General features: G+C 48.2%; 1 protein-coding gene across 1 annotated transcript in view; it reads left to right on the top strand.

The window, feature by feature from the left end:
* The window catches only part of LOC122946199 (putative bifunctional UDP-N-acetylglucosamine transferase and deubiquitinase ALG13), a 118176-nt gene that overhangs the window by 69077 nt on the left and 26280 nt on the right, over positions 1–22819 (top strand). The window contains exons 19-23 of the mRNA XM_044305637.1: positions 348–403; positions 6570–6638; positions 7800–7959; positions 14258–14344; positions 14419–14459. Coding sequence (XP_044161572.1) covers positions 348–403; positions 6570–6638; positions 7800–7959; positions 14258–14344; positions 14419–14459 — 413 coding nt within the window. The remainder of the gene's footprint in view (positions 1–347; positions 404–6569; positions 6639–7799; positions 7960–14257; positions 14345–14418; positions 14460–22819) is intronic.

The raw sequence follows: 22819 nt of genomic DNA, 5'->3' as shown, positions 1-22819 counted from the left end.
AAAACTCAACAAAACAGAGTACACCAGAATGCAAGCAGTTTTTCTGTCCGTAATGTGGTGCGGAGTGAGATGGACCCGTCATGACTCAAATGTCGTTTTCTCAGACAATAGAAAAACTGATCTGTCCCCCATTGACTGACAATGGTGTTCATGACTGATCCATCAAGGGTATTTTAAAGATAAATCAACCGGATCTGTTCATAACTGATGCAGTCGGTTGTATTATCATGACTGAAACATTTTTGCTGAACCCTGACTGATCCAGCAAAAACGCTAGTGTGAAAGTAGCCTTATTTGAATTAGCTTGCATTACTGTTCACTTTTTCTTTATCTCTGTTTGTCCCCAGATGGTGCATTTGAGAATACGTCTTTGTATAGCACAACAGAGTCCACTCAGAATATGGTAATTATATGTTCACTCCTTTATGGTTTGTGCTCATATGCACAGTATCATTTATTGATTTGCACCTAATTTATAGCAAAGTTTGAGGCTCTTTGAACCTTAATCCTTTGTTTTCAAAATTATGGGAATTCTTGTATTTAGTTACATCACAGTATTTTGTTTTAGCTGGAAGAATTTTGTTGCATAGAAAATGCAGCATGATGCTTCCATATATTGCTTGTTGTTTTTTTTTTTTTTTTTTTTTTTTATTAAATCCTTCTTTAACCATTCCTTGCACCAAAGTGTAACTGTTGTTGGTGCTTACTTCATATTCTTATATAGAATTGATGGACATTCCATTTGCAGATCTTTCTGGCATGACATTTAAAATTGTATTGGATGTTCCTTTGCAAAACTGTCAATTTATCCATGTTAATATTTCCTGTTACAAAACGGTGTGTAAACAGTATAGCATTTCCTTTTGAGCACGGTCTCCATTTCTCGTGCTTTTTTCCATTGGGGGACACAGACCATGGGTATAGCTTAGAGGTATTAGTAGGAGGGACACTATGCTAATGAAAGAGCTCCTCCTCCTCGGGCTATACCCCCAGACTCCACCAGGAGGAACTCAGTCTTTGCTTAGTGTCTGGTGAAGGAGGTTGACACTCTCTGATTCTACTCCTTTTTGTTATTTTTATTCTAGATGGGGACACAGGTCGGCATGGCGCCTTCCTGGTCCCCCGTGGAGTGCCCGCCGCCGTCTTTGGGACGTTGCCTGGCTGCCTCCATTTCCCCCCAAGAAGATAAGTGGATCCGGGCTCGACCTGTTAGCTCCGGCATCCCACCAGCTGCTGGGACGCCTGCTGCCTACCCTCCTCCAGAGCACTGTTCTCCTGGATTGGGGTCAGAAGTCTGAAGAGGCGCATCCCTGCTGGTCTGGACATCGAGGGAGCATGCTGAACAGATAAGTATTGCCCAGTCCCTCCCCCTCCCTCTGTGTCTGTTTGTCTGTGGCTACCTGGGTGAGCTTGAAGAAGGATCCTGATGGGGCACTTTCTTCATTTTGGCACTGGAGTACTGGCATCTCTTCCCCCTTAAACTGTGGGCTTCAGCGCTTCTCTCGTCGGGCCTTGGCTGCGGCGCTCTCTCAGCGCCCGCCGGCAGGCCGCTCCTCCACGTGGTGTTTGTTTAAATCACGCGCGCGCTTATTTTCGCGCAAATTCTCGCGTGTGCGCTTATTTTCGCGCATATTTTCGCGCGTGCGCTTATTTTCACGCATATTTTTCGTGCGCGCGCTTATTTTCGCGCGCTTTTTTCGCGCCATAATGACGCGTTCTGGGAGGCGGAGCCTCGGCATGCCGCTCTGACTCTCCTTACACCGGAGACTCTGTTTGCTCATGGCCGTGCAGCTCCTCATCACTCTACTCCGTTTTGTGCCAGGCAAGCTGGTAGCTCAGTGGTACTGCTGCTGCTGCCCCATGTCCAGGCTTTCTGAGTTCAAAGCCCCTTTCAGCCTTCAAAAATTGTTTACATTATTCTAGATGGGGACACAGGTCGGCATGGCGCCTTCCTGGTCCCCCGTGGAATGCCCGCCGCCGTCCTTGGACGCTGCCTGGCTGCCTCCATTGCCCCCCAAAGAAGACAAGTGGATCCGGGCTCGACCTGCAGCTCCGGTATCCCACCAGCTACTGGGTCTCCTGCTGCCACCCTCCACCAGAACACTGCACTCCTGGACAAGGAGTCAGAAGCCTGAAGAGGTGCATCCCTGCTGGTCCTGGAGTCGAGGGAGAAGTTCTGCAGGAGCAGATAAGTATTACCTGCATCCCTGCCTTACCCCCCTCCTCCACGTCCCTGGGAGCCTGCGGTCCCCGCTTGGGCATCTGCCATGTCCAGCGCGGCCGCTAAATTGGTCTTAGTCGCCAAGGCAACCATGTCCTTTAATCCTGTGGCGCTAACGACTCCATCTCTCTGTGGTCCCCACAGTGGGTGACTGACTACGAAGAGGCAGCGTGAGCGGCAGCATCCCACCTCGGATGTCTCAGTCTCTCCACCCCTCTCACCTCGCCGGTGGCGCTTGCGGACTGCTCTTCCCCCTCCCTAGGGAGAGTAATCCGAAGGTGAATTATCCGGCTCGGACGAGCCAGGTCCTTTTTGGACTACAGGGCATTTTCAAATCCTGTGACGCCAACCACCTCTCTAAGTGGTTTTCCACAGAAGACGCCCGACTACTAACAGGGAGCGTGAGCAGCAGCATCCCTCCTCGGATGGCTCTGGCTCCCCCCCCCCCCCCCCTCGTCTAGAGGCGCGTTCGGGCGACTCTCCCCTCCCTTAGGGAGCGCAAGTCTGAAGGAGAATTTCCGGCTCTGATTAGGTCATGGAGCGGGACCCCTCGCCTAAGCTCTCCACCAGGGTGGCTGACTTAGTGGCGACTGTCCGAGACACCTTTATTCTCCAAGGGGATTCTCCTCCTTCCACTGGTCAGGAGTTCCCCCTTTTTCCGTCCAGGCAGTTGGAGACTACCATGTTCCCGGTCCATGAGGGATTTTTCCGCGGTCATGTCCAGGGCCTGGGGTAGTCTTAATAAGGTTCTCGACCACCCAGCGCATGAATATACTTTCCTTTCCCTGCTGGCGGCGAGGAGAGGTGTCTCCTCCCTCTAAGGTGGATCCTCCGGTCGCCGGATTAGCCAATTATGTGGCCCTTCCTGTCTTAGTCAGTTCCTCTTTCCAGGATGCTGTAGACAGACGCATAGACTCTCTTCCAGGTCCTTTTTTCGCTGGCAGCGCGTCCCTGTGACCTACTTTTCACTCAGCAGGGGTAGCCAGTGCTCTCTCGGTGTGGTTACAGCACCACCACCAGGAACTGGCGGTACGAGATGCGGCTACTAACACACTGGAGTTGGTTCTCCAGATGTCTCAGGCTTCTAAGATTCTTTGCGAAGCTTCTAGGGACATTGTTTCCCTCTTTGCCCGCAGGTTGGCCATCTCTGTCACTCAGCGCGAAGAGATCTGATTGAAGGTGTGGGACGCTGACGCCTCCACCAAGCGTTCCCTTGCTAATCTCCCCTTTGGGGTTTCCAGACCTTATGGGGATCAGCTGGACGAGTTCATCTCTGCATGCCTTTTGCCGTTTCTCATCTGGTAGGCCGTCGCCTGCTTCCTCCGCCGGGGGTCTCAGGTCGCCCGCAAAGAGGCCTTCCTTTGCACCAGCCTTCCCGGCACTAGAGGGCCCAGTCAGCCCGCCCTGCTGCTCCTAGGCCTATCACATGTCCCGATTGCGGAATCCCACCATCGATTCCTGCGCTTCGCCATTATGGGTCGACACTGTCAGTTTGTCGCCCTTCCTTCGGGTTGGTGACCACCCCGCGGGTCCTTGCCACGGTCCTGGACCGCTCATGGCGCTTCTTCGTACCAGGGGCATTCCTTTGCTGCCCTATCGGGACGATATCCGGATAGAGGCCCCCCTCTCTACCGCAGACCAAGGACAGCGTCCGGATCACTGTTCAGACCTTGGAACGGTTCGGCTGGCTGGTAACTTTCCCAAACTCCTGCCTCTTCCCGTCCCAGAGGCTCTCCTTCCGGAGGGTGATTTTGGACACCTCGGCTGCCAAAGTATTCTACCAGCCTTCAAGTCCTCCCAGGTCCAGGGGGCAGTGTCGCATCTGCTGCGCTCCCCGTGCCTCTCCATTTGGGAATACTTACAGGTCCTGGGTCTTATGGTAGCCTCTTTCGAGGCCTTCCATATGCCCAGTTTCACACTCGTCTGGCGCAACAGGAGATCCTTTACCTTTCAGCGGGTTCGGGCAGCTCTCCCTTGGTGGCTGTTCCCGATGAACCTGAGGTCGGGGAGTTCCTTTCTCGCATTCTCCTGGACGATCGCCACCACCGATGCCAGCATCCTGGGTTGGGGGGGCGTTTTCCAGTCTCGCACGGTTCAAGGGATTTGGTCGGCGGCAGAGTCTCGCCTTCCAATCAACTTTCTGGAACTGAGGGCGATTTTTTCCGCTCTCTCTCTCCTATTGGACCTCTCTCCTTGCGGGCCTCCCAGTGCGGGTTCAAACGGGCAATGCCGCGGCCGTGGCCTATATCGACCATCAGGGCGGCACCCGCAGCTGGATGGTGATGCAGGAGGTGAAGAGAATTCTGACGTGGGCGGAGACGCACGTTCCGGTGTCAGCAGTTTGCATTCCAGGAGTGGACAACTGGACAGCGGACTTTCTAAGCCACAACACGGGGGATCCAAGCGAGTGGTCTCTGCATCCAGAAGGGTTCGAAGAAATCTGCCACAGATGGGACCGTCCGGATGTGGACTTAATGGCGTCCGGGTTCAACAACAAGATCCCAGTGGTCCTGGCTCGCGCCCGAGATCCGGAGGCGTACGGATGGATGCGCAGGTGTCTCCGTGGCAGGACTTCAGCCTCCTCTGTTTTCCTCTCCTACCAAAGGGTCTACGCCAGTTCGAGGCGGAAGGGACTCCGACCGTTCTCATCACCCCAGAGTGGCCTCGCCGCGCGTGGTTTTTCGGACGTGGCTCGGTTGCTGGCGGACGCCCCATGGCCTCTTCCCGACGGACAGGACCTACTGTCTCAGGGCCCGTTCTTCCACCGGAATTTGCGGTCTCTTCGTTTACCGGCGTGACTGTTGAAACCGCCATCCTGATGAAGATGGGGTTCTCGGATTCAGTGGTTAGGACCATGATCAGTCCGGGGAAGTCTTCTTCCTCCCGGATTTACTATCGTGCCTGGATGGACCTTCCTGTCCTTTTGTGAGGGTTCGGGGTTCCCTCCCCTTCGGTTTTCCATCTTGATGGTACTGTCTTTTCTTCAGTCTGGGCTTGTGCAGGGACTGTCGCTTAGTTCCCTGTAAGGTCAGGTTTCGGCGCAGGCCGTCAGAGGTCCCTTGCTCTTAAGGGTCCGGTGGTGACCTTTCTTCGGGGGTGGCGCATTCGGTTCCCCGTATGTTCCCCCTTTGTCTCCTTGGGATCTCAATTTGGTTCTGCGCGCTCTGCAGTCGGCCCCCATATGATTACACCTTTGTCATTGCAGCAGGGAAGCTGTGCATGCCCACAATCACATAGACTGGGTAGAGAGAGGAGAGACCCACAGCCTGGGATTGGAATCACACATTCTTCAAAATCGGTGACTTTCTGCACAAGTACAAGAGATCCCTCAAGAGCAGTAGAAGGACAAGTAGTACACAAATCAACCTGTGCTGATACATGAGGCAGTGATAGCAGCAGCATCCTGGACACACAGACCTCACATTCCGCATGAATTACTGGAAGGGACACCTCCACATAAGAAACATATGCAACTATGAGCAAGTTTCAAACTGCTTATCCTGCAGGGGTTTGAAAATTAAAGAATGATGATTGCAGCATGAAACCTAGTAGTTGCCTTGATTTACAAGGTTGCATTAAAAGTGGTTATTTCCATTTCAAAGGTTTCTATAGCTTATAATGGTGTGTAATTACTCTGCAGTAATGGAAAGTTCAGGGAGTATTGACATGTGGCATCATCATTATTGCAAGATCACTGCAAAAAACACATTTTAGTTTTCAGTATTGATGACCTAGCCTTAGGATAACCATTAATATCAGAATGATGGGGGTCTGACAGTTGTTTGAAGGGGCTGTGGTATATCGGGTACATTTTTTAGCACTTGAATGGGACTAGGCTGCCGAAAGGCAATGTGACTGATTAATATGACAGCTAATCGCCACATACTGCTGCTCACTTTCTATTTGAAAAAGACACCTGTGAGTGTCGAAACGCGCGCCACATGAGTGACCAATAAATCCTTTTGAGGAAAGAAAATTGGAGTGCCGTTTTTTCTTCGTTGAGCTGATCGCCAGTGTTGCCAAGAGTTGACCCCCCCCCCCAAGAAATTTTATTGTAGGACCTCCAGAGAATCTGCTAGTCCTCTGAAATAAAAATGGTGCTCAATTATATCAGGCTTTTATTCTCTGTGTTTTGTTGGTATTAGTGATGTCTGCTTATTTTATAGAAGACTTGTTTAATTTGAAAATGTTTCTGGTTTTGACATCTTTGTGTTTTTTTTTGAATTTTTGTTCTTACCATTTCAGCCGTCTTCACACTTGAATATATGTACCGTAGTTAACGTTATACCACTTTGATATATATTCTGTTTTTCACGTTTGCTAATATCAGTTCATGAAACTATTGCAGTCTCTGCAGGATGAAGTCTCGCGTGCTGTGCCTACCCAAGATGATGTTTCTTATAAGTTCACGGAACAGGTGAAATTGGTTTTCTTCTTTCATGCATAAAACTATTAATGTCTTAGAGCTAAATGAAGGATGATGCTAATACTTATTCTATAAAGCTGTGGTGATTATCACAACATTTTCTTCCTTATAATTGGTATAAATTTACTTGCGAGTGCACCTAGATTTTGGCGTAAATTGTGCCAAAAAGAGGTGCAGTTTGGCGCGTCTAGATTTTGGTTTCTGTGCCTAGTCGAAAAGGGACTTAACAAGAAAGGGGGACCTGGCTTCATGATGGTGGAGTGGTCTAGGATGTGACCTTTTGGCTTAAATTCTGGCTTAAAATCCTGTCTCAAAGTAAGGCAGTTAATAGTTTTGTAGAATTATAAAAAAGTGCACCACATTTATCATCCAGCGTGGGCAACTGTGATAAATCTGGAGCAAGTTTATGCCATCTACATTCTTAGCAAATATACCTTTTAGTATATGACCTACAGTTAAATCAGGCATTCAATAATCAAAGTGTGTACAAAATTGAAATGTTCCTACCTTTCTGCTATCCATGGTGGCCACTCCACTTCTTAGACTTGCTGTGCATACAGACACTACCGACTTGTCCAACCCTGCTCTTGGATCGGCCAGCACTGTTCATGTAAACAGTGCTGGTCAATCCAAGGGCAGCAAAAAGTGTCTTGGGCAGCTGATGCACAGTGTGTATCCAATAGAGATGCAGAGTGGGCATCTTGAATGGCAGAAGTGGAGCCCAGAAATTGTTGGATCTACATTTAAAAAAGACATAAGAGGACACTGGATAAGTGTTCAGTTTGTTCTACAGGTAATGTGATTATTATTTTTTCTCCCCTTGAACTGGACGATCACTGGCCTGTATACAGCTTAGGCTGAGTTCACATCTGTGTTAGGCTCCTTTACAGTCTTTTGTTGTGAATTCCTTAAATAGTGCTTCATTATTTTGTCCAGTAAAATGTTGGGCTCCCAAAGGGAAACCGGCTGACCCCAATAAAGTTCTAGTGATCTTTCCAGGAGCGTTCATCTCAGTGCTTTTGTCATGCTATACCACAGGCACAAGAACTACCTAAATCAGTTAGACTTTAGCAGTTACAGTATCTGAATAGTGATGCCGTGGGCCCGTGCTAGTGTATATACATTTTATATGCAGCTTGCACTTCATTTCAGGTAGCATCTGTTATATCTACCTCTTGTGTGAATTCTGCACCAGCAACAGTGATCTCTACAAGTTCACCTGTGGGTGAACCATCCACTGGTACCTCCAATGTCCTTCCACAGACTGCTGTGCAACCCATGGTAGTATCGCCACCTCCCACTGGACGGCAAGGTAGACATTTTCTTTTACCTTTTGCTGCTTGTGCCTTACTAAGTGGATAAAAACTGTCTGTTATTGTACAGGAACACTGGGTGGCACTCTTGTATTACTTAGAGGTATTTGTAGAAATAAAATAACATAAAGCCTCACAACACAGATGATCATAATTGTGAATAACTATGATAGTAGAAAAGTGTACATTTCTTAGTCATATGTGTGAATAAAATTTTATGCCATAAGTGGGAGAGAACCTCTCAGAGGAAAATAAGAAACCTTTCTAATGCTTTTTATCTGGAAAAGGGAAATAAAGAAATCTGTGACATCAGAGGCCAAAAAATAGGCAGAACTCTTGTTCTACACACTTGTATCCACTCTAGGCAATCCTCTGTGGGCTAAATGCATTGGCATCACCAGTCTCTCCCCTTTTTTTCCCAAGGATGCAATACATCAGTTAAAGGGAGTCTTTCACGCAGATTCACCCCATTAACCTAATAACAGTGTTATGCCCACGGCATCCCCCCTATTAAAATGGTGCTTACCGTTTGTTCCTTGCTAGCATCGTTGTGGAGAAAAACACTTTTAATCCGCATGCAAATGAGTCTGTGAAGGTGCCCAGGGGCGGCGTTACAATGGCCGTTGCCCAGGCCCCTGGGTCATTTTCATACGAAGGCACTCCCCCTCCGCCGCGTCTGCCCGCCCTTAGTCTCTGTTCTAACCTCCCTCCTCCCGTCAATGCGCCGATGAATGCGATATCGGCGCGTGCGCATTAAATGAGCACTGTCTGTCCGGGACATCGCAGTTTAGCGTGCGCATGCGCGGGATTACGGATGGGAGGAGGGAGGTTAGAACAGACTAAGTGCGGGCAGACGAGGCGGAGGGGGGAGTGCCTTCATATGAAAATGACCCAGGGAGCTGGGCACCGGCCCGTTGTAACGCCGCCCCTGGGCACCTTTACAGACTCATTTGCATGCGTTGGCAAGGAACAAACGGTAAGCACAGTTTTAATAGGGGGGATGCCGTGAACATAACACTGTAATTAGGTTAATAGGGTGAATCTGTGTGAAAGACTCCCTTTAAATTAACATCAGCTTGACATCACATAGCCCACAGAGTAATAATACTGGATATAATTCCATCCACTTCTGAGGTTGGAAGCAGGACTAGGTTGATGGGCGTATTTCTCGTCCTGGTCATTGGGGACACTAAGCAAAAAGTGTAAACTCCTCCCACCAGCTATACCTCTCCCGCAAGAACGGAGCTGAACAGTTTAACTTGGTTTTTGTAGGAGGTAGACATCTACTCTGCAGGTCTTGCTTTTATACACACTTGGGCCCAGGGTGAAATTATCCCTAGATTACCCACCTGGCAGCACAGCAGGATCCCCCCTAACCTCCCCAGTAGCCAGAAAAAAGGGTGGTGTGGAGGACCACCAAATCCTCCATTGCCCATCAGCCTTGGGCATTCTCTACCTTTGGCACTGTGCTCTCACACCAAAGGGAGCGACTTGGGAGGCTGAAGGACTCCACTGGAACCTAGGCCAGACAGGGCTTCATCCTTCAGGGGACGTGAATCGGGTGAGTATGGGAGCAATACCAACCCCACCCCTTGCGCCCACCTGTGCCACTTCACTGCTAGCACTACTGATCCCAGCAAGCCCGTCCCTGCTGCAACTATGCTGCGGCACCACTGTCCCCAGCAGGCCTGGTCCGTCCTGCACTATGCTGCGGCACCACTGTCCCCAGCAGGCCCGGTCCGTCCTGCACTATGCTGCGGCACCACTGTCCCCAGCAGGCCAGTCCCCTCCTGCAGCCCGGCCCGTCACTGGATCAGGACGTCTGTCAGCAAGGCTTATTGTTCCAAGGGTAGGGTGCCGCCCATTCCTTCAGAGCGGTTGGCACCTCTTGGGTGGCACAGCGCAAGACCTCCCCTTTGTAAGTCTGCAGGGCAGCCACGTGGTCCTCGCTACAAATTTTCACAAAGTTCTCTAGGGTGCATACCTCTGCATCCTCCAATGGGGCTCTTGGTCACAGGGTGCTGCAAGCTGCGTGTCATTGACAACACTCATGCTACTTAAGTTTTTTTTTTTTTTTTTTTTCACCCCTAGGGGCTGCTCTAGAACTTCCCAAGGTCTTTACTGTGTCCCCCAATGACACACACTGGATAATTGGATAATTTTTATTACTTGCTGTAAAATCCCTTTCTCGCCCATATTGATTGTGGGATACAGGAACTGTGGGTATAGCTATGTCCTCTAGGAGGCGTTGACACTAGTAAAAGCGATTAGCTTCTCCCCTGGCAGCTATACCCCCTCCATCCTGGAGATAGAGCTTCAGTTTTTTCTAGTGTCTATAGGAGGCAAGACCTGGGACCAGGGTAGCACCTGATGATTCTTTATTTGATTTTTTATTTTTTTCCTTTTTCAGGTGGGGAACAGTGGTCGTCTAGCCTCCCTGTTCTCCCAGGGGAGCATGCCAGCGTTGGCCCGCCACACTGCCTCCTCCCTCACAAGAAGACGAGGTGGACCAGGGCAGCCTCGCTCCCCTGCATCCCACCAGCAGAAGGGTCACCCATCCAAGTCCCTCTTCCAGCCCCCTGCCACTACAGTGCTAGTAGCTGAAGGGTTGATCCTGCTGGAGAAGAGGAAGGGTGAAGATGGCGGCAGGACAGATAAGTGATGCCTGCTCCTGGCCTTCTGCGCCTCGGGTATTCACAAAAGTTCTGGGCCCTCTTCTCGCCCTGCTCCGTTCCAGAGGCATCTTTCTTATGCCTTATCTGGATGACTTCCTCATCAACCACCAGGGGGAACACGCAGTTTCAATGTGATGCAGGAATCTGCCAAGATCTTACAGTGGGCGGAGGCCCACGTACTGGCAATTTCAGCAATCTACATCCCGGGTGTGGAGAACTGGACTGCGGACTTCCTCAGCAGGACGACAATAGATCCAGGCGAGTGGTCCCTCCACCCGGAGGTATTCGAGGCAATCTGTCTGCGTTGGGGTCGCACCGACGTGGACTTGATGGCCTCAAGACTCAATCGGAAGCTTCCCACCTTCCTTTCCCGAGCAAGAAATCCGGAAGCTTGCGGCATGGATGCCCTGATCTCCCCTTGGCAGGTGTTCTCCCTCTTTTACGTGTTCCCTTCCCCCTCCTACCCAGCATTCTATGGAAAATCAGGATGGAGGGCATTCCGGCGATCCTCTTTGCCCCGTCGCGTGTGGTACGCCGACCTTTCTCCTTCTAGGAGACGTCCCTTGGTCACTACTACTCAGACTACCTTCCTTCGCAGGGAGTAGAAGAGTACCTTTCACTACAATAAAAAATCTAAACTAAGCATACAGACATGGAGAGCGGCGCCCAAGGATCTCCCTGCACTTACTATTATCCCTGGGCGCCTCTCCGTTCTCCCGGTATAGGCTCCGGTATCTTCTTATTTTCGGCTCAACTGGGTGGAGCCTGCCGGCGTCTCCTTCTCCCAGGGTGTAGCGCTGGCCAATCGCAGCGCTCAGCTCAGGCTGAAAGAAAAAAAAAACCTCTCAGGATATGTGCTGAGTGCAGAGATTGGCCAGCGCTACACCCTGGGAGAAGGAGACGCGGACAGGCTCCACCCAGTTGAGCTGAAAATATGAAGATACCGGGAGAACGGTGCGGTGCCCAGGGATAATAAGTGCAGGGAGATCTCTGGGCGCCGCTCTCCATGTCTGTATACTTAGTTTAGATTTTTTATTGTAGTGAAAGGTCCTCTTTAAGGTCTCTTCGTTTGACGGTGTGGCCATTGAAACCGCCATTCTAACGCGAAAAGGTTTTTTTGGCGGATGTCCGCATTATGATTCAGACCAGGAAGCCTGCATCGTCCAGGATCTATTACAGGACCTGGAGGACCTTCCTGGGTTTCTGTGAAAGCCGAAACATTCCTCCACTTAGTTTTTCTCTCCCAAGAAGTCCTGTCCTTTCTTCAATCAGGGTTGGACCTTGGTCTGGCCCTTAGTTCTTTGAAGGGTCAGGTATCGGCGCTTTGCATCCTTTTTCAGCGCCCTCTGGGGCCTGTAAGGACTTTTCTTCGGGGAGTGGCACATACGGTTCCTCCGTACCGCACTCCTTTATCGCCTTGGGATATGAATTTAGCCCCCTCAGCACTCCAGGCTTCCCTCTTTGAGCCCTTGCAGGAGATTTCTCTCCGAATCCTGGAAGATGGGTTTTCCTTCTAGCTATCACATCCATCAGACGGGTGTCTGAGTTGGCGGCGCTCTTGCAGAGAACTCTTCCTGGTTATTCATAAGGATAAAGCGGTTCTCTGGCCTGTTCCTTTTTTTTCTTCCAAAGATGGTCACTGACTTCCATATCAACTAGGAAATTTGTCCTTCCCTCACTGTGTCCCTCTCCTTCACACCCTAAGGAAAAGAAGTTACACAATTTGGATGTTGTCAGAGCTCTGAAATTCTATTTAGCAGCCTCCGGTCCCTTCCGCCGTACGGACTCCCTTTTTGTCATTCCGGAGGGTCCTCGCAAGGGATTGGCGGGCTCCAAGGTGGCAATCGCACGTTGGATTCGGGCTGCAATTGCGGAGGCTTACCGTGCCCGGGGCAGGGTTCTGCCCTTAGGTGTCACGGCTCACTCCACCAGAGCGGTGGGCGCAGCTTGGGCTCGCAGGAATTGCGCTTCGGCTGCACAGTTGTGTAATGCGGCTACTTGGTCCTCCTTACACACATTCACAAAATTTTACCAGGTGCATACTTATGCATCGGCAGACGCTGCCTTGGGCCGCATGGTCTTGCAGGCGGCAGTTTCTTAGATGCCTGCCGAAACGCTTGCTTCCATGGGTCTGTGTTTTTCCCTCCCTGTGGACTGCTTTTGGATGCCCCATTGTTCCTGTGTCACCCAATGAATATGGGCGAGAAAATTAGATTTTTTTTTTTTTAAACTTACCAGTAAAATCTTTCTCGCTCTTCATTGGGGAACACAGCACCCATCCAGTATTGTTGTTCAACCACAGTTGTGGCAGTTGCTGGTTTGAACCCCGTTGGGTCCTTTTGGCATGGTTGGTGTTCCATGTTTTTTTCTTTGGTTGGCTTGCTTCTCCTACTGCTTGTGCACAAACTGAAGCTCTCTCTCCAGGCTGGAGGGGGGTATAGCTGCCAGGGGAGGATCTAACGGCTTTTACTAGTGTCAACGCCTCCTAGAGGACATGGCTATACCCACGGTTCCTGTGTCCCCCAATGAAGAACCAGAGATTTTACTGGTAAGTTTTACAAAAATCTCATTTTTTCATCTCATTCTTTGGGCAACACAGCACTCGCCCCTCTTGAATATTTTCTGTTATCTGCATGTCAAACTGCGCATGGTTATCGTTCTTTGGTTCAGATTTTCCTCATTACTCATGTTCTTTCTCCTACTGCTTCTGTACAAACTGATTAGCTCAGTACCTGCAGGAGAAGTATAGTGGTAGCAGCTATACCCAAGGTCTTTGCTGTGTCCCCCAATTAACGAGTCTAGAAAGGGATTTTATGGTGAGTCACAAAAGTCGAACTTTTAGCTGCAAACATTTAGGCGGCGATTGATGGAATTATGGCCCCAACTGATGACTAGAATGGGAGGTCCCTCCCAGTCATTTAACTGTGGTAAGGAGTAGTTTGAATGAAGTGACACCGGAGAATGCATGCTGCCATGTCATTTAAAGGGGTTTTTCAAATGCTCCTGGTGACCTATCCTCTGGATACATGATCAAACACCTGACACCCTGTCGATCAGCTGTTTTAAAGAAGCTGTGACGCTCCTAGAAGCAGCTGTGTATGGGACTGAGCTGTGTCTAGGCGCCTCTGTCCAATGAATGTGACATCACTGGCACTTCATGAGTACTGTGGTCTCTTCAAACATATGACCGGCAGGGGTGCCTAGAGATGGACCTCTACTGATTAGAAAAACACTCGAACGACCCCTTCAAACTGTATAGAAGTAATAGGAGCAGCAGAGCACATCAACTGTAAATATGCACTTAGGCTCCATTCAGACGTCCGCAAAACAGACAGCGGCAATGTGCGTTCCGCATTTTGTGGACCGCGCATTGCCGGCACTAATAGAATATGCCTATTCTTGTCCGCAGTTGCGGACAAGAATAGGACATGTTCTGTTATTTTTTTTCGGGAACACAATTGCAGACCCGGATGTGCGTGTCCGCAATTCCGTATCCGGGCAGCACATTGTGCTTCCCCATAGAACTGAATAGGTTCGCAATTCCGTTCCGCAAAATGCAGAACGAAATTGCGGACATGTGAATGGACCCTTACACTTTAATTTATTTTATTTTTTTCTTCAGTTCCATCAGGAGAAATGGGTGACTGTGCAATTCATCTACCTCCACCACCTTATTCTTGTGACCCTAATGGCAACGATCTACCAAGAGGTAATTATTTTTTTTTTACTTTTTTGATCTGTGTAAAAAGCAGTGCTAACTGTTCCTCATTTTTCCCTTTTCAGACACAAAAGTTCTACAGTATTATTTTAACCTAGGCTTACAAGTAAGTTCCCTTGTCAGATATATGGTTGTTTTTCATTTTCTTTGCTTCTTACGGTAGTTGATTGAAGAGCAACGGCCCTGATTTATCATGCCTTCACTATAAAATTCTGGCCTCAAAATGTTGCTTTTGCGACTTTTTGCACCACTCACTCCAGTTTTGTTATGTGGGTGTGGTTAGTCGCAGTGAGTCACAATTTCACTCCAGTAGGAGGATGGAATAGGAAATCTGGAGTAGCTTTTCTAGAAAAAAAAGTTAGGTTAAAAGCTATGTACACCTTTTGGGGGCAATTTTTTTTATTGCGTTTGACTCATTTTGGGCTATATAATCTTTTTTCAATTGGTCTTTATTAAAAATATTTTTTCATTTTTTTTTTTTATTCTTTATATGCAAGTTTCAAGAATATGATAAAAGTTGTAATATGTTCAGTCACATATAACAAGATGATGGCCGGAACCAGGCCGACAAACAGTCATGAGTAACATGTTGATATCCTGACAATAAAGGTCTAAATATATGTAGTATATGATAGCCATGATAATGAATGAGTAACATTAAGGTGAAAGGAAAAATAAAAAAAAAGGAAACCAAGAAAACAATATAAACCACTCTTAGTGTGGTACAATGCATTGTAGTCTCATCATAAGGAAGGATAGGTTACATATGGTAAAAGAAAGAGAAAGGTTAAGCGGACGAAAATGATAGAGATGACCCCGTCAGGCCAGTAAGGATTGGTACTCTGTTGAATCCTGAAAGACAAACCAAGGGGTCCAAGTAGTAACAAAGGCTTTGTGATTACTCTTTAAGGACGGTTGTGATTACTCTTTAAGGGTTAACGGTTTCTAGCTGTGTGAATCCTATTTCTTACTTTCACTTTGTGCTGGTCATCTAATAAACCTTATCTCTAAATTACTAAAAGGTCATAAATGCTTGCTTATTTAAGCCACATTCTTATCAGTAAGATAAGAATTGAGCTTTAAAGGGAACCTGTCACCGGGATTTTGGCCATAGAGCTGAGGACATGGGCTGCTAGATGGCCACTAGCACATCTGCAGTACCCAGGTCCCATAGCTCTCTGTGCTTTTATTGTGTTAAAAAACAGTTTTGATCGATATGCAAATGACCTGATAGGAGTCCTGTATCCGGAGAGGAGTCCAGCGGAAAGGAGCCCAGCAGATTCGGAGGACGTGGGGCAGTGCTGGGCTTGAAAGATTGAAATTTTAGTCCCAAGTTAGCGGAAAGGGAGACTTTGTGAGAAAATACAAAAAAAAACTATTTCCGCTAACTTGTGCCAAAAAAAAAAAAAATTCTAGGAACTCGCCATGCCCCTCACGGAATACCTTGGGGTGTCTTCTTTTCAAAATGGGGTCACATGTGGGGTATTTATACTGCCCTGGCTTTTTAGTGGCCCGAAAGCGTGAGAAGAAGTCTGGGATCCAAATGTCTAAAAATGCCCTCCTAAAAGGAATTTGGGCACCTTTGCGCATCTAGGCTGCAAAAAAGTGTCACACATCTGGTATCGCCGTACTCAGGAGAAGTTGGGGAATGTGTTTTGGGGTGTCATTTTACATATACCCATGCTGGGTGAGAAAAATATCTTGGTCAAATGCCAACTTTGTATAAAAAAAATGGGAAAAGTTGTCTTTTGCAGAGATATTTTTCTCACCCAGCATGGGTATATGTAAAATGACACCCCAAAACACATTCCCCAACTTCTCCTGAGTACGGCAATACCAGATGTGACACTTTTTTGCAGCCAAGGTGGGCAAAGGGGCACACATTCCAAAGAGCACCCTTAGGATTTCGCAGGCCATTTTTTACACATTTTGATTGCAAAGTACTTCTCACACATATGGGCCCCTAAATTGCCAGGGCAGTATAACTACGCCACAAGTGACCCCATTTTGGAAAGAAGACACCCCAAGGTATTCCGTGAGGGGCATGGCGAGTTCCTAGAATTTTTTATTTTTTGTCGCAAGTTAGTGGAATATGAGACTTTGTAAGGAAAAAAATAAAAAATCATTTTCCGCTAACTTGTGACAAAAAATTTAAAATTCTAGGAACTCGCCATGCCCCTCACGGAGTACCTTGGGGTGTCTTCTTTCCAAAATGGGGTCACTTGTGGCGCAGTTATACTGCCCTGGCAATTTAGGGGCCCAAATGTGTGAGAAGTACTTTGCAATCAAAATGTGTAAAAAATGGCCTGCAAAATCCGAAAGGTGCACTTTGGAATATGTGCCCCTTTGCCCACCTTGGCTGCAAAAAAGTGTGACACATCTGGTATCGCCGTACTCAGGAGAAGTTGGGGAATGTGTTTTGGGGTGTCATTTTTTTTTTTTGAAACATCTCTTTATTGAAGTAGCAGGAATCATACAATGAGCACACCGGAAGATAACATATCAGGTATAAAGCAGTACATAGGAATTGCACAAATATACATCACTGCACGACTCCCCCACTTACATTTTATAAAACTTTTCACCCCACCCCCATCCCCCCGCCCCTGGAACCCTAGTCTGGCCATTGGATAACCCTCTTGAGCTACGCCTTCCCCTCCTTGAGATCACTCGCATCACCTTATATCTCCAGTTTCCCCAGTCTGTTAGCCAGTTGCGCTTCCAAGTACCATTTGGTCAGCTTGAATGGGCTCATCAACTCTTTGATTTCACAGAGGGATAAGAACTTCTCGACAAAACTCTTCCATTTTCTCATGAACTTCCCCACTAGCACTTCTTTGTCCTGTTCCACTTCTAATCTTTCTAAATAAAGGATATCTTTCATCGTTCCGATCACTTCATCCCATGATGGAACCTCCCTTTCCAACCAGTGTCTTAATAAAGACTTTTTCACAGACATCAGCAAAAGATGCACCCCTGCCTTAATAATCACTGATCCCATTTCCTCATCCTGGTTCCTCGGTATATAGTGGAAGATGCATTGTTGGGGAGTTGGCCCCACTACCACTCCCCAGACCGCTTCTATTGTCGCCACTGCTTGCTGCCACAGCGGTTGTAATTTTGAACACTCCCATATGGCATGCAGGAGCCCAGCCCTCGAGAGATCGCACTTGGGGCATTCTCGCAAATAATGCGTAGGCGCATCTTGATAGGACAGATTGAACGCATAAGTTGCCCTGTACATTAGTCTCAGTTGCGACTCCTTCCATTGCTCATTATATGTCGCCCGCCGCAGACATTCCAGCCCCTCTCTCATTTTTTTCCCCAATGTTTTGGTCTGCGAGTTCCCTTTCCCATGGTTTATAGGCCTGTTTAACTAGTCTTATTGTCTGAATATTGTGGAGCCTGTGGTGCAGGTCTGACAAAGACATAGGGGAGCTATCTCTGCCCAGCAGGGCCGCAAACCATGCCAACCTATCTGATTCGCCCAAAGAGTTCGCCTGCGCTCTGCGATAGCTTTTAATCTGCTGGTAGGGCAGGTACTGTGTGTCCGGAAGGTCATACTTCTCCTTCACTTGCTCCCAGGACAGCCACTGAGAACTGTTATGCTGCAACAGGTCACTAAGTCTCATGATGTTCTTGCTTCTCCATGTCTGGAATAGCCTATTTTCCCTACCTTGGGGAAACGCTGGCAATGACCACAAAGGTAGCCTTGGTGAAATATAATAGGGGAGCCCATAAATCTTTCTAATCTCCTTCCACGCCATTAAAGTATCTTTTAGTAAGACCTCCTGCTTAATGTTTGTTGGGATGTCTCTTAGTTTGGAATGTAACAGGGCTTGTAAATTCTCCCTGCCGGCCAGTTCCTTCTCGAACATAGTCGCCGAGTAGTGACTTGTCCCCCACACCCAGTCTCGTATATGCCTAAATAACGACGCCAAGTTATAGTGTCGTAAATTCGGGAGTTGTAGCCCCCCTTCATACTTTAGCATTGTCAGTTTGGCATATGCAATACGGGGTCTTTTTGCTTTCCACAGGAAGCGGTTAAATGCTCTCTGGATCCTTATGACATCTGCGTGTTTTAGCAATAGCGGAATAGTTTGAAGCGGGTAGAGTAGTTTTGGAAAACTCATCATTTTAATTAAATGTGCTCTCCCACATAAGGATAAGGGTAGCTCCTTCCATTTGTCTAACTCCTTTTCAATTTTCAAGAAGAGAGGGGGATAATTGAGCGAATATATAGAGCTCGGAGTACGCCCAATCTTAATACCCAGGTACGTCAGATAATCCTTCCTAATCTCCACTCCATTGTCCAATTGGCTCCCACAGTGAGGTCCATGTCCTAGAAACAGTAACTGGCTCTTGTCTACATTGATCCTGAATCCCGTCACCTTACCGTATACAGCCAAGGCTTCTAATACTTTATCTAGTTGTCTTTCAGGGGCTCCCAAATATAACAGAATGTCATCCGCAAAACAACTTAACTTTAGCTCCCTGCTACCTATTTTAATCCCCTCAAAGACATCAGATTTCAATAGCCATCTAGCCATTGGTTCCATGGCCAAATTAAAGAGCAACGGGGATAGGGGGCATCCCTGTCTCGTACCTTTGCTGAGTGAAATGGACTTGGACAGGAAACCTGGTATATTCACTCTTGCCTGGGGATTTTCATAAAGTGCCTTTAGGTAGTTCCGAAAATGACCCTTAATATTAAATCTATCCAGCACCATGTCCAGCCATTGCCAGCTAACACTGTCAAAAGCCTTTTCGGCATCTATGGCAAGCAATGCTGGACATGGACCCTTGTTCCCTTCCTTATTTGAGCTCAGGGCGGCCAAGACTTTACGGACATTAGTCACCGCTGACCTGCCTTTCATGAAACCTACTTGGTGGGAGCCAATTGGATCAGGCACGCAAGTGGCCAGCCTATTAGCCAAGATTTTGGATAGGATCTTGACGTCCTGGTTAATCAAGGATATTGGCCTATACGCACTTGGCTGCGTCAAATCCTTTCCCGGTTTCGGGAGGACCTTGATATAGGCCATCTTTCCAGTGTCAGGTAGGCTCCCCCCTTCCATAATGCTATTAAACAACCTGGTCAAAGTAGGGACTAATTCCTGGTGCATTGCTTTGTAAAATTCCGCAGGGAACCCATCTGGGCCTGGTGCCTTACCATTCGACAGGGATTTTATGGTCTCTTGTACCTCCTCCTCTCGTATCTCACCGTTTAACTTTTCTACCGCGTCCCTAGATAGGTGTGGCAGATCAACTTGGTCCAATAGGCCCTTCGCATCCCTCGGTTCAAAGGGGTCACTGCAGTACAGTTTCTGATAAAATTCACCCAGAATTTCTACTATCTCTTTCGGCTGGGTACACAACTTCCCCCTCCCGTCCTTAAGAGGCTGTAGTAATGGTTGCTTAGCAAAGGGGCGTGTTAAATTTGCCAGTAGCCGCCCCGCTTTATTACCCAGGCGAAAGAACTTAGCCCTCTGATAGTCACTAGCCCACTTCTCCCTCCTCTCTTGACAGTAGTCAAAGTTATGCTTAGCTGTCACCCAAAGTAACTTATTAGAATCAGAGGGGTTTAGAAGGAACTCAGTGTATGTTCTCCGAACCTGCATCGTGGCTAACTCAAACTTTTTCCTTTCCTCTCTTCTCTTCCCCGCCGTGTACGACATTATTCTGCCTCTCAGTACTGCTTTCGCTGCGTCCCAGAAAAGGCCCTGATTAGTCATGTGTTCAGCATTATGTTGCCAATACTCCCACCACCAACCTCTTAGTCTGTCTACAAAATCTTTATCTTTGGGCAAGTTTTGGGGCATCCTCCATATGTAATCCTGGCCTCTGGGAATAGTGTCCAGAAGCTCCATAACCACTGGGGCATGGTCCGAGATCACCAGATCGAGAATGTCAATCAGCTGGACCCTGGCCAACAACCCCGCTTTTTTGCCTATTGAAGGCGAACCCACGACTTGGCCCCCCCATAGCTTCTGCATCCTCACAAAGTCTACTTCTTCCAGATGGGTCTCCTGCAGAAATGCGACATCTATTTTGTGTTTCTTGAGATGGCGCAACACTGCCATACGTTTAGCTGGGGACCGAAGGCCTTTGACATTCCACGTTACTACTCTCATGGTTAGTTCCTAAACTGACAATTTCTGCAGGAGAAAACCAAAAGGAACAAGAAGCCACCGTATCTCACATACTGACCCCTAGGTAATATTGCGTCCATTTGACCCAGACTAGCGAACCTCCTTCCCCCCCCCACCCCCCCTCCCTTCCCTCCGCAACCAAACCCACAACATTAATCCCCAACATTCTGACTTCACTTTTTTCGCACATTGCGCAGTGTAGTTGTTGCCCCTACATACCTTTTAACTGACTCATTATCTCTTCCCTATCCGCTCCCGCTCTCCAGCCCATATACTTAAACACAGCATAGCAGGTTAACATAAACTCAGTATTACTGGACCTTAGGTCCACATTTATCTCACGTGACCCAACCAGGAGGCATCAACTTAAGTGAGTAGTCCTCAATTCAGGGTGCTTATTCTCGTTCTGGATCAGCTTCCAGGCGTCCCGAACCCTTAGCTCTTGGTGACAGTCTCCCTGGGCTCAGTCTCTCTCCTCTCCCCCTGGCATGGACCGTGGACCTTTGGGAACCTGGAGGAGTCTTGTCCGGACTTGTCAGATCCAGCTCCAATGCCTCCATTGCATCTTTTGAGGAATGGTAAGTGTCAATCGATCCGTCTTGATGAAAAACCCTCAGGACTGCAGGATAGATCAACGCAAACTTGACTTTATTCCTCGCCAGTGCAGAACAGACTTGGGAGAATTCTCTCCTGCGTTTCGCCACCTCTGCGGAGTAGTCGCTAAACAGCAAGATCTTACTGCCTCGAATTACTAAGGGATGATCTTTGCGCCTGAATTTCGCCAGTATGACCTCTTTGGCAGCGTAATTTAGATATTTCGCTATCGCCGCTCTGGGCTTATGATTGTTTGTGCGTGGTCCTGACGATACAGGCGGGCCCGGGCGATGCGCTCTTTCAACAGTGCACGTGCCACGCAGCCCCAAAGCTTGCGGTATCTCCACCTCGCAAATGTCCGCCAGTTGATTTGGCGGGATTGACTCCGGCAGGCTGACGATTCTCAGGTTGCTCCTCCTGGAGCGATTTTCCAGATCGTCCATTTTCTCCCTCAGGAATCGGTTATCCCGCCGGAGATCACTGATGCTGTTTTGAGCCCTTTCTAGCTCTTCCTCTACCAGCGCCACCTTTTGCTGTACCTCCGTAATTTGCGAGGTATGCTGCGCCACTTCATTATGTAGTTGCTGCAGGGCTGTGGCCACTGTGGCCTCTAGAGAGGCTTTTATGTCCGGAGCTAGCAGCTTTGCCACTTCTATGGCCATGGTTTTGCACGAGGCTAACATACCTCCGTTCGGGAGGTGACTGCATTCCTCCTCTTCATCTTCCAAGCCGGAGGCCTCCGTACTTCTTTGCATCGACTGAGAAGTCGAGCGGGTGAACCTGCGGCCCTTCTCAGTCTCCGGCGCCATCTTGCCCCTCGCCTTCTGAGCGTCTCCTGCCGGGTGAGTGGTATGAACCGCCTTTGACCAGAAATTTTTCCATGAGCGGCCCCCTTATGTTCCTGGGAGGTTTGCGGGAACAAATCTTCGCCCCTATAGGCGGTATTTCCACAGTTTTCGGGCCGGCCGAGCGGAGCTCTCCTGATTTAGCGGCCGTCCATGTGCGCGCCGGAACCGGAAGTCTTGGGGTGTCATTTTACATATACCCATGCTGGGTGAGAGAAATATCTTGGTCAAATGCCAACTTTGTATAAAAAGTGGGAAAAGTTGTCTTTTGCCAAGATATTTCTCTCACCCAGCATGGTTATATGTAAAATGACACCCCAAAACACATTCCCCAACTTCTCCTGAGTACGGCGATACCAGATGTGTGACACTTTTTTGCAGCCAAGGTGGGCAAAGGGACCCACATTCCAAAGTGCACCTTTCGGATTTCGCAGGCCATTTTTTACACATTTTGATTGCAAGGTACTTCTCACACATTTGGGCCCCTAAATTGCCAGGGCAGTATAACTACGCCACAAGTGACCCCATTTTGGAAAGACACCCCAAGGTATTCCGTGAGGGGCATGGCGAGTTCCTAGAATTTTTAATTTTTTGTCGCAAGTTAGTGGAATATGAGACTTTGTAAGGAAAAAAAAATAATCATCATTTTCCGCTAACTTGTGACAAAAAATAAAAAGTTCTATGAACTAACTATGCCCATCAGCGAATACCTTAGAGTGTCTACTTTCCGAAATGGGGTCATTTGTGGGGGTTTTCTACTGTTTGGGCATTGTAGAACCTCAGGAATCATGACAGGTGCTCAGAAAGTCAGAGCTGTTTCAAAAAGCGGAAAATTCACATTTTTGTACCATAGTGTGTAAACGCTATAACTTTTA

The sequence above is a fragment of the Bufo gargarizans genome, chromosome 9 (genome assembly GCF_014858855.1).
Source record: "Bufo gargarizans isolate SCDJY-AF-19 chromosome 9, ASM1485885v1, whole genome shotgun sequence".
Taxonomy (NCBI): domain Eukaryota; kingdom Metazoa; phylum Chordata; class Amphibia; order Anura; family Bufonidae; genus Bufo; species Bufo gargarizans.
The sequence above is the reverse complement of the archived record's forward strand: the minus strand, read 5'-3'. Positions and strand labels throughout refer to the sequence as shown.